Source organism: Diabrotica undecimpunctata, chromosome 4, assembly GCF_040954645.1.
Source record: "Diabrotica undecimpunctata isolate CICGRU chromosome 4, icDiaUnde3, whole genome shotgun sequence".
NCBI lineage: Eukaryota > Metazoa > Arthropoda > Insecta > Coleoptera > Chrysomelidae > Diabrotica > Diabrotica undecimpunctata.
The window spans coordinates 96,002,498-96,016,431 of NC_092806.1; the positions used below are offsets into that span (position 1 = coordinate 96,002,498).

Below are 13,934 nucleotides of genomic sequence, written 5' to 3' on the forward strand. Positions count from 1 at the left end.
TGCATTCTGGACAACAGATTTTGGTAATCGCATGTTCTTTTTAAACAGACTCACTGCAGGTACTTCAAATAATTATGGTTACTCTGTTTGCTCGTCCCTTACAAAAACAACACCTTTTTCTTATTTTTGCGGTGGCTCTTTATCAATCTGTGGCTGAGATATTCTGGCTGACTCGTACATACCCACAAACACACTCACATATACGAGAACACACACATCACACGCGGAACTTTCAGGGACACACATCAGGAACTCCTAATTTATGATTGGGAACTTTGATCAGTTTTTGTCTATTATATTTTATCCTATTATCCTGTATTCCTATTGTCAATAAAATCCCTTAAAAAGATTCATTTATATTAAAATATTCATTTAGTAAAAATTTTACCAAAGTACCAAAAATTTAGGAAGCACGTAACAAAAACAACTATAAATATTTTTCATTAATATTGTTTCTTTTTCTTTTTATGACCTTATTTTTTTCTTGATTAAGCTTAATTACTTTTTTTGTGGTAAGAGTACTAACTTGGAGAGCGTAAAAACTCAGTAAAGCCGGGAATGGGAATTTGTATTAAAAAATAGTTATTATCTTAATTGGCTCGGTACTTGCTTAGATACCACAGTCATTTGGATATTATGAGCCACCATTTGTAAATAATTTATATATGCTCTATAGTACAGGGTAGCAGCTATATCATTATTAACTCAAGGCTGCATGAAAATAATTCTCACAGATCTAAAATCACATATTTATAGGCGGTAATCAAATTTCAACTCAACCGGCCATAAAATTGCAGCATATAAAGAAAGCAGAAACTGCTACACTATGCCACTATATGGCATGGGAGCCTGAACATGTACCTCGTTGCGACTCCTAGAAAACGTTGTGATGTGGATACTCAACCACATTCTAAAAATTCCATGAACTTACTGTGTTAGAAATGAAGTTTGAAAACATGTGAATAGAGATTGTGAACGTGTAGAAATTATTTAAAAACGTATAACATCTTATCTTGGACATAAGTTCCAACATCAGAGATATAAATTCTTTAACTAATAATGGAAGAAAATATAGAATGAAAGCGTGGTCCTGGCAGTTGGCAAATATCCTGGCTTCGTAACATCAAGGATTTTACAGGACTAGACCTCCCAACCCTAATAAGAAAAAGCGTGAGTTAAAGATGAATTTGCAGACGTTAAAGTCATCCTCCATTAGAAACGGTACCTAAAGAAGATTTTGAAATAAAATGAATCTTATTTACTGGGTCATTTACTCAACTTATACACCACACATAACATTTTAAACTTGTATATCATATGTGACTGATATATTACTATGTATAGACAACGATCAAAGGCATATAAAAATTTTATATGTTGATAAAGTTAAATATCTTTTAATTGCAATATTTTTAAAATCAAAGATTTGGTTGTATAACTATTAATAATTTGCAAGATTAGTAAATTTGCAATTATCCTTTTCACAATATTCACGTCACAACTATAAGTTTAAATTTTTTTATAATTTCAGGTGGAAGATACGTGTGTCCAATCTATAAAACATCAGAGCGAAAAGGACTACTATCGACGACTGGACATTCAACTAATTACGTACTGCCTGTACTATTAAATACAGATCTACCAGCCTCGCATTGGATAAAAAGAAGTGTTGCCCTATTGTGCCAGTTGAGTTAGTTATATCAAATTGTATTATACTTATTTATTTTTTGTTATTTTTTCAAATATACTATTTTTAATAATACTAGCAATTAATTGTAGATAGCAAGTTGAATTTTGGGTTAAATCACAACTATGTTAAATTTTTATTATTTCCTCACTTCCTGGCAATAAGTAAGCCTTTTCCTTGAATTCAAGCAGCACGTTTTTAAGAGTTAGAGGTCGAATAGCGCTAGTTTGGATGTTTATGCAACGTATTTAATAATAAATATTCTCAATCAGAAGCAGCTACCAAATTAAGCATTTCGTAGATATTATAAAAATGTATTCAATTTGGAGGTATTAGTCAATTATTATTATTGAATTGGAGATATTATTATTATTTGAAAATATTAGATATTTGGAGATATTATTATCAGTCGCTTTTTGGACAAATAAGTGTTTACAACAAAGCATGCTAATAGACACGCACGAAAATATATATGTAAGCTCTAGAACTTTAGCTTCTAATCATGGTATCAACCAAAGTTCAAGAATAAAGTATAGAAAAAGCATGAATGGCATTCTTACGAAATAAATTAAGAGCAAGAATTAAACGCAGATAACTCGAATAGAAGACTGTATTAGCTTAGGATATATAAGGTCGGTAAGGCCATGTAGCGTAACTTATTAGCGTGAGTTATTTCCTATGTCAAGAGGCGCTGGACTGACCTCTCCTAAGGGACCCAGGAAAAAGGGATAGGAAGCCGCCTTGCTGAAAGTCTGGGTATAAATGAAGGAACTGCTTCGGAAGTGAGGCCGGCCTTACAGCGACAATTCCACTTCCGGATCGCTGAATAACAGAAGGTTCGTTTAGCAGGTAGGCGTTTGGCGTAAACTCGGCGACAAGAGGGCATTTTAAAGTACCTCGAGAGCTATCGCCAGGAGTACGAAGAACAAATCCTGCACTAAGGTCAGTCAAGCAGCGTCCTGGACTGAAATGCCTATTGAAGATTCCAGATCCCTTTATATAAAGACAAAAAAAATATTGACCTCTCCTAGGAATTTTACTCGTTTGCAGAACAATGCTTCGCAGTTGCTTAGTATATATTTTGCAGTTTATTTTTCGTTGTTACAGAAACAACAGGTTTCACTATCTGATTTGCCAATTTTTTTTATAATACTGAAGAATTTAAAGAAGAGTTCTGGGCACTGAAATAGGGTATTGGCTTTCTTTTTGCGAGGCTATCAGTTTCTATTTTTTCAATTTCCGTGTGACCTGGCACCCACATCAAAATTTTTATGTTGCGTTCCGCCAGCTTCTTAAGAGATTGCTTACAGTCCCAAATCAACTTTTGACTCACAAGTAAAGTACTTTAGAGCCTTTAAGGCGTCTTGGCTGTCTGATAAAATAACGACTTCTGCCTTACGAGTGTCTCATTTGAGACAATATTGTGCACTATTGTCTATAACATGTATTTCTGCCTGAAAGATAATTGGGGCGTTTCCAGCAAATTTGAATAGCCTGAAATTGGACGCAGTCAGAAGATTAGAATTTTGCGAAGAAATAATGAAGTGGTGAAATAAAAATCTGTTTATTTTCAGCAATGCTACTTTTTAGATGTATTCTCATTAAATCTCACCGGCACATTGAATTTCATGTCTATTCGATTTTGACAAAAAAATATAGGTTACTTAATTAAAAACAAGTGGCTGACGTCATCACAACGACATGGTGACGTAATCGCAGCTGAGATTATCCAAATTAATAGCAAAATTAATTTTAAAAATCGACCTCTCTTGACGTTGTTTGCTTAATTGGTACCTAATGAATAAAATTTGAAGTTTCAAAACCAAACGTTTTTTACTGTATATAATCCAATGCATTCTGCCGCTGCTACTAGCTCGGTTAGGATTTCTTTGATCCTGATTGTGATTACTGTTACCTGACTTTTGTTTTTATGCCTATTATGCATATTAAATTATATGTTAAAATTTGAACTGATCTCTTAAATGTAGTTCCCCTGCGGTCTAAATTAACGTCTTGATCAACTTTTTCTACAGCTATGTTCTAAATCTGACATGCCAGCGCATCTCTCGGCCTTAACCCCCATGCATTTTAAATGGGGTTTACGTACCATTATAAATTGTTACTACTGATCTTCTCTATCGTCACATTTATCATGCAAGTTAAGAAACCAGAACTGCTAATTCAACTATAATAAAAGGACAGCGTCAGCAAGCCACACCTCGGCGTCACCGAGCTTATAAATTTACTTTTGCATTGTATAGCGTCACTCTTATTTTGCATTTTACTGTAGTAAGTAGTCCCTTGTAAATAAAGTTATTTTTTTAAAAATATCGTTCTTGGACTTAGAAACATCATTGGCGCAGTCAGTACAGATTTTCGGGAATTACGTTGCTAACCGTTACAAAAATCGAACAGTTTCGCGTAGTTTTTCGTTTTAACGATTTACCGGAAAACCGAACCTTTTGTGAAAGTGTCCAAGATCAGCTTTAGACAAGGTATCACCAAGACCTGGGGAAAGAACAAAATCGTCGAACCCTAGAGGCAGCAGATTTAAGCAGTAGTTTCAACAAGACCTGGGAGAAGAACAAAATCGTCGAATCCTATAGGCAGAAATGCTGAAAATCTACATTTTAATGTAAGTGTTTCCTATTTTTTCCATTTTATTTTCCATTTTATTATTTCCATATTTGAAAATACTTATAGTCAGAGAGCTAACGAAAGTAAACAATTTTTAAAGGTTTTAATTTATGACATATTTTTAATAAGAGAAAGATTATTATTACTATATTATATTATCATATTTTTGAAAATATTTTATTATATTGAAGTTGAAAGTTTTATATTGAAACATATTTTATATTTTATTAGAATTTGATATATTATCTCAATAAAAAGAATAAATATTTAATGAGTGAAACTGATAGTAAATTAAGTAGCCTTGTAGCAGAATTAAATTCAATTTTAGAACCAAATAGCGATAAAAATAACGAAATGGCTCAAACAAACTACCAATTGTTAAAACTTTACTTAGATTATATCCCAGCATATGATGGTAATCCACATACCTTAACCATATTTATAGAAAATTGTGAAAATTTAATAACTAATTTTGCTAGCCAAACAGACGGCACCTTAAACACATTTTTACTTCGAGCTATATTAGGTAAATTAAATGGAAGAGCTCAAATGTTAATAGGTTCTAGGACAGAATTAAATACATGGCAACTCGTAAAAGATGCCCTTAATCTTAGTTTTGGAGACCAGAGAGATCTCGATTGCCTTATCCAAGACCTGATAACGTTGAGGCCTTTCAAGAATGAAACCCCTTATAATTTTGGCATGCGATGCCAAGAAACACGTAGTTTAGTAACACAAAAATTTGATACGCTTAATATTAATGCACAAGAGAAATTAATTAGAATAAATAGTTACGATGACTTATGTTTAAAAACTTACATTAGAGGCTTACCCTTATCGTTACAAACAAATATACGATTGAGAAACCCAGACAGTTTAGAGAAAGCTATGAGCTTCGTTATCGAAGAAGAGAATTTTCTATATTCATTACAACGTGGAAATAATTTAAACTCACAAAATTCTTTTAGACCATCATCGAGACATAATCCTACGAGAAACAGTAATCTTAATCGAACTTTTATTCCTAGAAATAATTTTCAACAAAATCGCTCTAATATGAGATTTCCACCTTACCAATATCAAACCATCAGACCGCAATACCAAAATAATAACTTTTATCCTAACAATACTTTTCAACCACACCAAAATCACTTCCGAAATTTCAATAATTATAATTCTAATTTCAACCCAAGAAATTTCGACAATAATAATTCTAATTTCCGACCATGGAACTTCCATACTAATAACCCTAATTTTCAACAAAGAAATGTTAATAATAAACCCCAAAATCAAAATCAATACCAGCCAGAACCGATGGATACAAATTCACGAAATACTTCTTTAAGATCTAGACCACATTTGAGGCTATGAGAGCAAGAGTGGGCTAACCAACATTTTGTTGATAATTGAGTTATAGATTGCAATTACTTCTAACGACCTAAAGTTTTAAAGCAAAACCGGTCTAACCAACATTTCCATATATTATAACACAAATCTCTCCAGTAAGGTGATTTTGCATTATAGAAAATAATATAAATTTGAAAACACGAATGGGCTAACCCACGAAGTTGTGGAATAGACCAAAATTGTTCAATACATAAATACGTAAAAGAATGCAAGAGTGGGCTAACTCTTTGTAGGATAGACCGGTTTTAACTATTAATCAAGGTTACGTATCACATAATCTAACCTTTCAGTAAATAGATGTTTGTGTTAAGGTGGAAATTAGACTGTGTAGTGCAGTCCCTTTCTTTTTAATTGAAAGAGACACAAGCATCGAGACACGAGACAGCGGACATTCTTACCTTGCCTGTGACCAAGATTTCGGAGTAATAAGTAAGCAAAAAAAAAGTTTTAAAGATATCTACTTACGTACCTGACGACTGGATAAAGGTAATAGCACATGCACGAAAGAAAGCACATTTTACGCTAATAAAGATGACAGAAAACGATTTTTATTCTACTAAGAAGTTAGAAAGAAATATAACAAATCGCAAACTTGATACACAAAAATCAAAAGTCCTATTGTTACAGATTCAGTGGTTGCAATACAAGAAAACAAATCCATTTACAATTTACTACAAATACAGGCTTCAGGAAATACTTCAGCTAGATTATCTTTATCCCGATATACGTCCAATAACCGAAACAAAAAAAAAGATCTTTTGGAATTACTTTCATTTATACCTCCAATACATCATGGATTTTACACAAGCACCAGAACAATAAGAACTACTATAAAGCAAGAAGAAGAGTTCATTAATGATGAAGATTAAGTATTTTTGTTACTTTGTTTTTTAATAAAGCATATTTTCAACATTGATATTATTTAATTGTATTGTACTCTAGGTCTAGTCCACATTCCTATTAAAATTTTTAAGGGCACACTGATGCAAAAGCGGTCTAATCCACAAAAAAAGCTTAAATTTTTATATTTTTGTTAAATATACTGCATGGTCTTCGAGTTTTTTGTTATTAGTTAATGATTTGTAAACAATGATTACCTTTTAGCATCATATTTTAATTTTATAAAATTTCAAAAAAACGCATATATTCTTGGTTCATGTAAATCCATTATTCAATATTTGGGGTTAGCCCACTCTTGCTCCCATAGCCTCATTTTACCTCCACCCAATTATTTAATCAACAAATTAATAACGATCAAATACAATTTAAAAACCCCTTTGAAAATAATATTCCCACTGATTACGTACACCCAACTCAAAGTTCATTATCGCCTTACAATAACAATTATGAAACTCAATCCAGTCCTTATCGCAATCCAAATGAGACAAACGAAAGATCATATCACAATCCCACTCAAAATGTTGAAAACACAAATTTTTGCATGCGCCAAGAAAATTACAATCCGACATAATATATTTAAATACAACGATAGCAGATTTACCACATATCTTTATTCCTGAACTCAATGCCAGATTTTTATTAGATACAGGGTCTTCCAAAAGTTTGATATCTCCACAGTTAGCGCATAAATTTTATAAAAATTTTATTTCTTATGAAAATTTTAATATACAGACGGCTCACGGAATTTCTATGAACAATGAAATAATTAATATTCCAGCTTTTAACATTTTTAAAGTAAATCAATATAATAAGTTTTATGTTTTTAAATTTAGCGAAAATTTTGATGGATTAATTGGTATAGATTTATTACAAAAATTAAAAGCTTCAATTAATGTCAACATGCGACAAATGAAAACGCCTTATGTAACGATACCCATAATTTTTGAACCCAGTAAAAAGAATATATTATATCCCAAATCAACTTTTAATCATACAATAATTATTCCCCCTAGAACTAAGCAAATAGTCAAAATACCGGTAAAATTAAATGTAGGATTAGGTATATTAGAATATAAGAATTTCGGTAAAGGAATCGAAATGCCTAAAGCAGTAGTTAACGTAAAAAATAATTTTGCTATAACCACTATTACGAATATAAGCGAATATAAGACAACGTTAAGTATTACTGAACCCTTTGATATAGAACCATTAGATATAGTAAATATTAATTTTATAAGAAAGATGGAAACTGATGAAGAAACGTCTATTAATGATGATAACATGTTAAAGAGGAATTTAAAAAATATAAGGATAAATCATTGTAACAAAGAAGAAAGAGAATTACTAAAAAAGCTTTGTTTCCAATATAGAGACATATTTTATTGCGAAGGAATACCCTTAAGTTTTACTAATAGTATTAAACATAAAATTAAACTCACTGATAATTCTGCAATATATACAAAATCATATCGTTTCCCGGAAGTTCACCGAGAAGAAGTTAAATCCCAAATAAATAAGATGTTAGCAGAAGGTATAATAGAAGATAGCAATTCCCCGTTTTCGAGTCCCAGTTGGGTGGTCCCGAAAAAACAAGATGCTACAGGAAAAAGAAAATGGCGTCTAGTAATAGATTATAGAAAGTTAAACGAGAGAACCCTAGATGATAAATACCCGTTACCAAACATAACAGAAATTTTAGATAAATTAGGGAAAGCAAATTACTTTTCGACACTAGATCTTGCAAGTGGCTTCCAAATAGAAGTAGACCCACAAGATGTTGAAAAAACAGCTTTTAGTACACCACAAGGTCACTTTCAATTTAAAAGAATGCCTTTTGGTTTGAAAAATGCACCCTCGACTTTTCAGAGAGTTATTGATAATGTTTTAAGAGGATTAACAGACGAAACATGTATAGTATATTTAGATGATATTTTAATTTATAGTACATCTTTACAAGAGCACCTTGAAAAGTTAAAAATAGTTTTCGAAAGACTCAGAAAGAGTAACTTAAAGGTACAATTAGACAAGTCAGAATTTTTACAAAAAACAGTTATGTATTTAGGACATGTAATTACCCCACAAGGCGTTAAACCAAACCCTGATAAAATCTCCGCCATAAAAAGATTTCCCATTCCAAAAACCCAAACTGAAATAAAAAGCTTTTTAGGATTACTAGGTTACTATAGACGATGTATAAAAGATTTTGCAAAAATTACTAAACCGATGACCAAATGTTTGAAAAAAGGTTCTAAAGTAAACCATAATAAAGATTTTATTGATTGTTTTGAAACTTGTAAACAAATCTTAACAAATGACCCCATTCTACAATATCCGAATTTTTCCCAACCATTTATTTTAACGACAGATGCTAGCAATTTTGCAATTGGAGCTGTATTATCACAAGGAAATGTTCCAAATGATCGACCCATTGCATACGCCTCGAGAACTCTAAATAAATCAGAGACAAATTATTTAACTATAGAAAAGGAGCTACTAGCAATTGTATGGGCCTGTAAACATTTTAGACCATACCTTTACGGAAGAAAATTTTATATTTACACGGATCACAAACCATTATCTTGGCTTTTCAGTCTAAAGGATCCAAACTCAAAATTAATACGATGGCGTCTAAAACTAGAAGAATACGATTACAAAATTATGTATAAAAAAGGAAAACACAACACAAACGCAGACTGTTTATCTCGCATTATAATTAACGCATTAGAAGATGAATCAATAGTAAATAATCCTGGAGACGTAGACGAAGATATTTTAAAATACCTCCAAAATTTTGCAGAGAATCCATTAGACCCACAACCTTCAACAAGTAATAATAACGACTCAAGACAAATTAACATTATTTCTGATATAAGAATACCTCCAGACAAAATAGATACACCAGACGAAACCTCAGATGAATCTACACAACATTCAACCGCGAATGAAACAACGAATCAAGGAATACCCATTTTAGACGAAATAATAAATAACAAAACTCACCAAATTTTAGTGTACCCAAACGTTTACCCAAAAACCGATATAACTCATGAAACTTATCAAAACCATAAAATAATTAAAGTCAAAATTCCTGAAACTGATAATGAAAAATATATTTTTGAATTTCTTATGGCATACACAGATCTTAACAATACATTTTATTTATATTTCACTAAAGACAACCTGTATAATGATTTTAATAAGTATTACCTAAAACATTTTTCTGAAAATGATCCGAAACTAATTAAATGCACTAGATTAATTAATACAGTAGCAAACGAAGAAGAACAAATCATTTTATTAAAAAATTACCACGAAGGAAAAACTAAGCATAGAGGAATTAATGAAACTTTCGAAAAATTACGTCAAAATTATTATTGGAAAAATATGAAGACATCTATTACTAATTACATTAACGAATGTTCTATTTGCCAAAAAAATAAATACGGTAGACACACCCCCTATGTCCCGCTAATGCTTACAGAAACCGCCAGCAAACCTTTTCAAGTTGTTCATATAGATATTTTTACATATGACGGTAACAAATATTTGACTATGACGGACGCATTTACTAAATTTGCCCAAGCTTATTCTATTCCAGGTAAAAATGCGATTCACATTGCGAAATCCTTAATAAAATACTTTACTTCTTTCGGCATTCCCCAATTAATAATAGCAAGGTAGAGAATTTAATAACGAAGTAATAAAAGATTTATTAGCAATACACAAAATCAAAGTTCACTTTACTACTCCTGGCCACCATGAATCAAATTCAATAGCTGAACGAATACACTCTACTTTAATCGAACACTTAAGAATTCTAAAATAGACATATCCTAACGAAGATGACTTAATGGACTATGCTCTTATAGCTTACAATAATTCTATTCATAGTTCCACAAAATTTACCCCATTTGAATTGACTTTCGGACATACAGACTCTAGAAACCCCAACGAATTATTTCTTTCTCAAAATTTCTATTCAGAATATATAAATAATCATAAAGACAAATTAAAACACGTTTACCAAAAAGTACATGAAACTCTAACAGAAAATAAAACTAAAGTAATTAATAAAAGAAACGATCAAGGAGAAATAAATTCAGAATTCAAAATTGGACAAGTAGTTTATAAAGTTAATACCCAAAAACGTAACAAAAAACATCAACCATACTTAGGTCCCTACAAAATAACTAAAATTCTTGACAGAAACCGAGTAGAACTTGTACGACAAAGACTTAAATATAAAAAAGATACTAACCAGACAGAAATTATACATATCAAAGAACTAAAGAAACCTCCCGTTGCAGGTTCATCCTCTGGACAACAAACGTCGATGCAAAACGTTACGACGACGCTATATCAACTCTAACAAATAATCAAAATAATATTAAAACTATAGTTAAAAATCAAATCACCTTATTAAGTTCTTCAATAAAGAATTTTGAAAATAATACAAAAATCTTAGCCCATAACCAGTTAATTTTAAGCTCACGAATAACAGAAGTTCAAAACTTAATTAAAAATATAAAGATAGAAAAAGTTGAGACATTTCATTATTTTGCACTAGAAAGACTTGTATCGCAATTTTACACTAGTTTCCAAATTATTTACGACCTATTAGAAAAAATCGAAGTTGCTATCAGCTTTTCAAAACTAAATACATTTCATAATTCAATAGCCGACCCAAATGAACTATTTCTCGAAATTTTAAACGTTAGTAAACTTCTTAAAAATAACAAACTCCCTTTTGAATTATCTTTGCAAAATATTTTGTTATTCGAAAAAATAATTAAGATAAAAAGTTATAGTAAAGCAAATAAAATAATTTTTGTACTTGAATTGCCTATTATTGAGATCAATGACTATGATTATTATCATCTTTATTCCTTTCCGACCAGATACCAAACTCATTTTAGAACAATTATTCCAAAATCCAAGTTCCTACTTTCCAATCGATACCAATATGCACTTGCCAACGTTCAATGTCAAAAATTGGTAGAAGAAGAATATTTATGCCACGATGTCCAGTCAATTGAAGTAACACCAACAGCCCCTTGCGAAGTTCAACTCATACAGTACTCAAAGTTTGTAAATCAATGTCAATCAGTGCCAACAGAAATTAATAATATAAAAATTCAAAAACTAGAAAACAATAAGTGGATCGTAATAACGCTAAACAAAGTGATCAGTATTCAAAATGCGATAAGAATTCGGACAGTATTCCATTAAACGGTAGTTACTTAATCGAACTCAATAGTGCGTGCGAAATATATATAGACAATTACGTTTTAAAAACATTTGAACTAAAAACTCCAAATTTTGTTAAAATGGAACTGCCAAATTTAGAAGTATTACTAAAAATGCCGGTCAGTGATCTAAACTCTAATCCAATAAAAATAGACTCGATAAAATTAGATGAATTAAATAATGTACAAAGTGCTTTAGCAGATCAAGAAAACAAAATAGACAATCTAGACACAGTTCTTGTTCATTTTCAACATGTCAGTTTTTATACCATAATTTTATATGTCTTAGCAATCATTTTCCTTGTCTACACCATTTGGCGAATATACACAAAAAGGACAAATCCAGAATCACCAAAAGAATCTACAGTGCGAGAAAAAAAGGTACCAGATAATTTTCCATTTCTTCGAACTATGCCACCCCATAGTTCTCATCTAGCCCCGGAGGAGCTAAGAAACCAGAACTGCTAATTCAACTATAATAAAAGGACAGCGTCAGCAAGCCACACCTCGGCGTCACCGAGCTTATAAATTTACTTTTGCATTGTATAGCGTCACTCTTATTTTGCATTTTACTGTAGTAAGTAGTCCCTTGTAAATAAGGGTTGTACTGTAAAGTTATTTTTTTAAAAATATCGTTCTTGGACTTAGAAACATCATTTGCATATGAGTTTTCTTTTTTTGGGATTCCTGACTTATGACACTATTATTTGCCGCTTTAAAATCGCTAAAGTAATGGTACATATCTATATTAACCTCTTTCTGATTTTAGAAAATTTGGCTTAGTTTGAAGATCTAGTGAACAGTTGAACGATTACGCCTAAATTTGGCTGATATTCTTATGGGAACGCTTCGATATAAGGCTTTAAACTCTTATTCAAGGTGTTTGACAAAATCTTGGATGCGATATTGAGAAGAGTTATTCCGCGGTAATTATTGCATTTTAGTTAGTTCCCCTTTTTGCGTAACGGGCATATTAGCTCCGAGTCCATTCTACAGGCTTTTGCTCCTTAGATTATATTTTATAAACTATTTTTGTCATAACCTTGACGATTTATTGTTCACCGATTTATTGTTTTTAAATAACTCTTCGCCTGAAAATTCCATTCGCCTCTCGTAGTCTTCTCTTTTATCTGCTCATCTCTAGCAGTTAAAATGTGAGCGGGAGCTTTCGATAGTCCAGGCAGATTCTTCGAGGCAGGTCTGTCTATCCTATTTGTAAAGGTACCAAAACTATCATGTCCGGTCAGAAACTGCTCAGGAAGTTTCCTGAATTTACATTCTCACTATGGCTTTAGATCGGAAATAAGCTTCTTCGCCTACCTTGTCTTTGCGCTATAATTCGTTATTTCTCTCTGCAACTCCTTTATTTTGCTCTGTCTTTCTCATTTATATTTCGATCCATCCTCCTCGCGTACAAGACGGCTCTTATCACCGCTCCAATGACATACAGAGCCTTATTTGAGGCTGTCCTATAGGCGCTAGATACTCTGTGGAGCATTTACTTACTTAGAAAACTCCATTTAGCAACCTTATTTTGCTGCTACCTGGGCCTTTAATGTTTGGCGTTAGTCGTACTAACGCCTCCATACTTCGGTTCGCCTTCTCCACCATCTTTGGAATGTGTACTCTGAACTTCAGTTCTTCCGACAGGCAGACTCCGAGATACTTAACCGATTTAACCGGTGCAACCTTTACACCTTCAACCCTTCACCTTGTCCCGGCTTCCTTTGAGAACTGTCACTTCAGTTTTATGAGGTGATAGCTGTAGATTGTTCTCTCTGACCCACCTACTAATACGACGCATGTGTTAACCGCATTAAAAATGTCTTTTTTCTGACTCACCTTCGAAACCAGTGCGAGATCATCTACATAAGCTACAAGAGTATGACATCTGCAGCCTCAACACCTCTTCGTACAGGACATTAAACATGGTAGGATCTAGTATCGAACCCTGCGAAACACTCTGCGACAACCTGATGCTAGTTTTTGGTTAAAATTCTTGTTTAATCCATTCTTTTTGGTGATAGGACTTTCCTGTTTATATTTGACTCATATGG

General features: G+C 32.2%; 1 protein-coding gene across 3 annotated transcripts in view; it reads left to right on the top strand.

Annotated features, from left to right (window-relative positions):
- Nucleotides 1-1,760, top strand: part of Dhc62B (Dynein heavy chain at 62B) — a 279,647-nt gene extending 277,887 nt beyond the window's left edge. For all 3 annotated transcript variants that reach the window (XM_072529938.1, XM_072529940.1, XM_072529939.1), the window contains one exon: nt 1,532-1,760. In XM_072529938.1, coding sequence (XP_072386039.1) covers nt 1,532-1,695 — 164 coding nt within the window. In that variant the 3' untranslated portion in view covers nt 1,696-1,760. The remainder of the gene's footprint in view (nt 1-1,531) is intronic.
- Nucleotides 1,761-13,934: the final 12,174 nt, after the last annotated feature.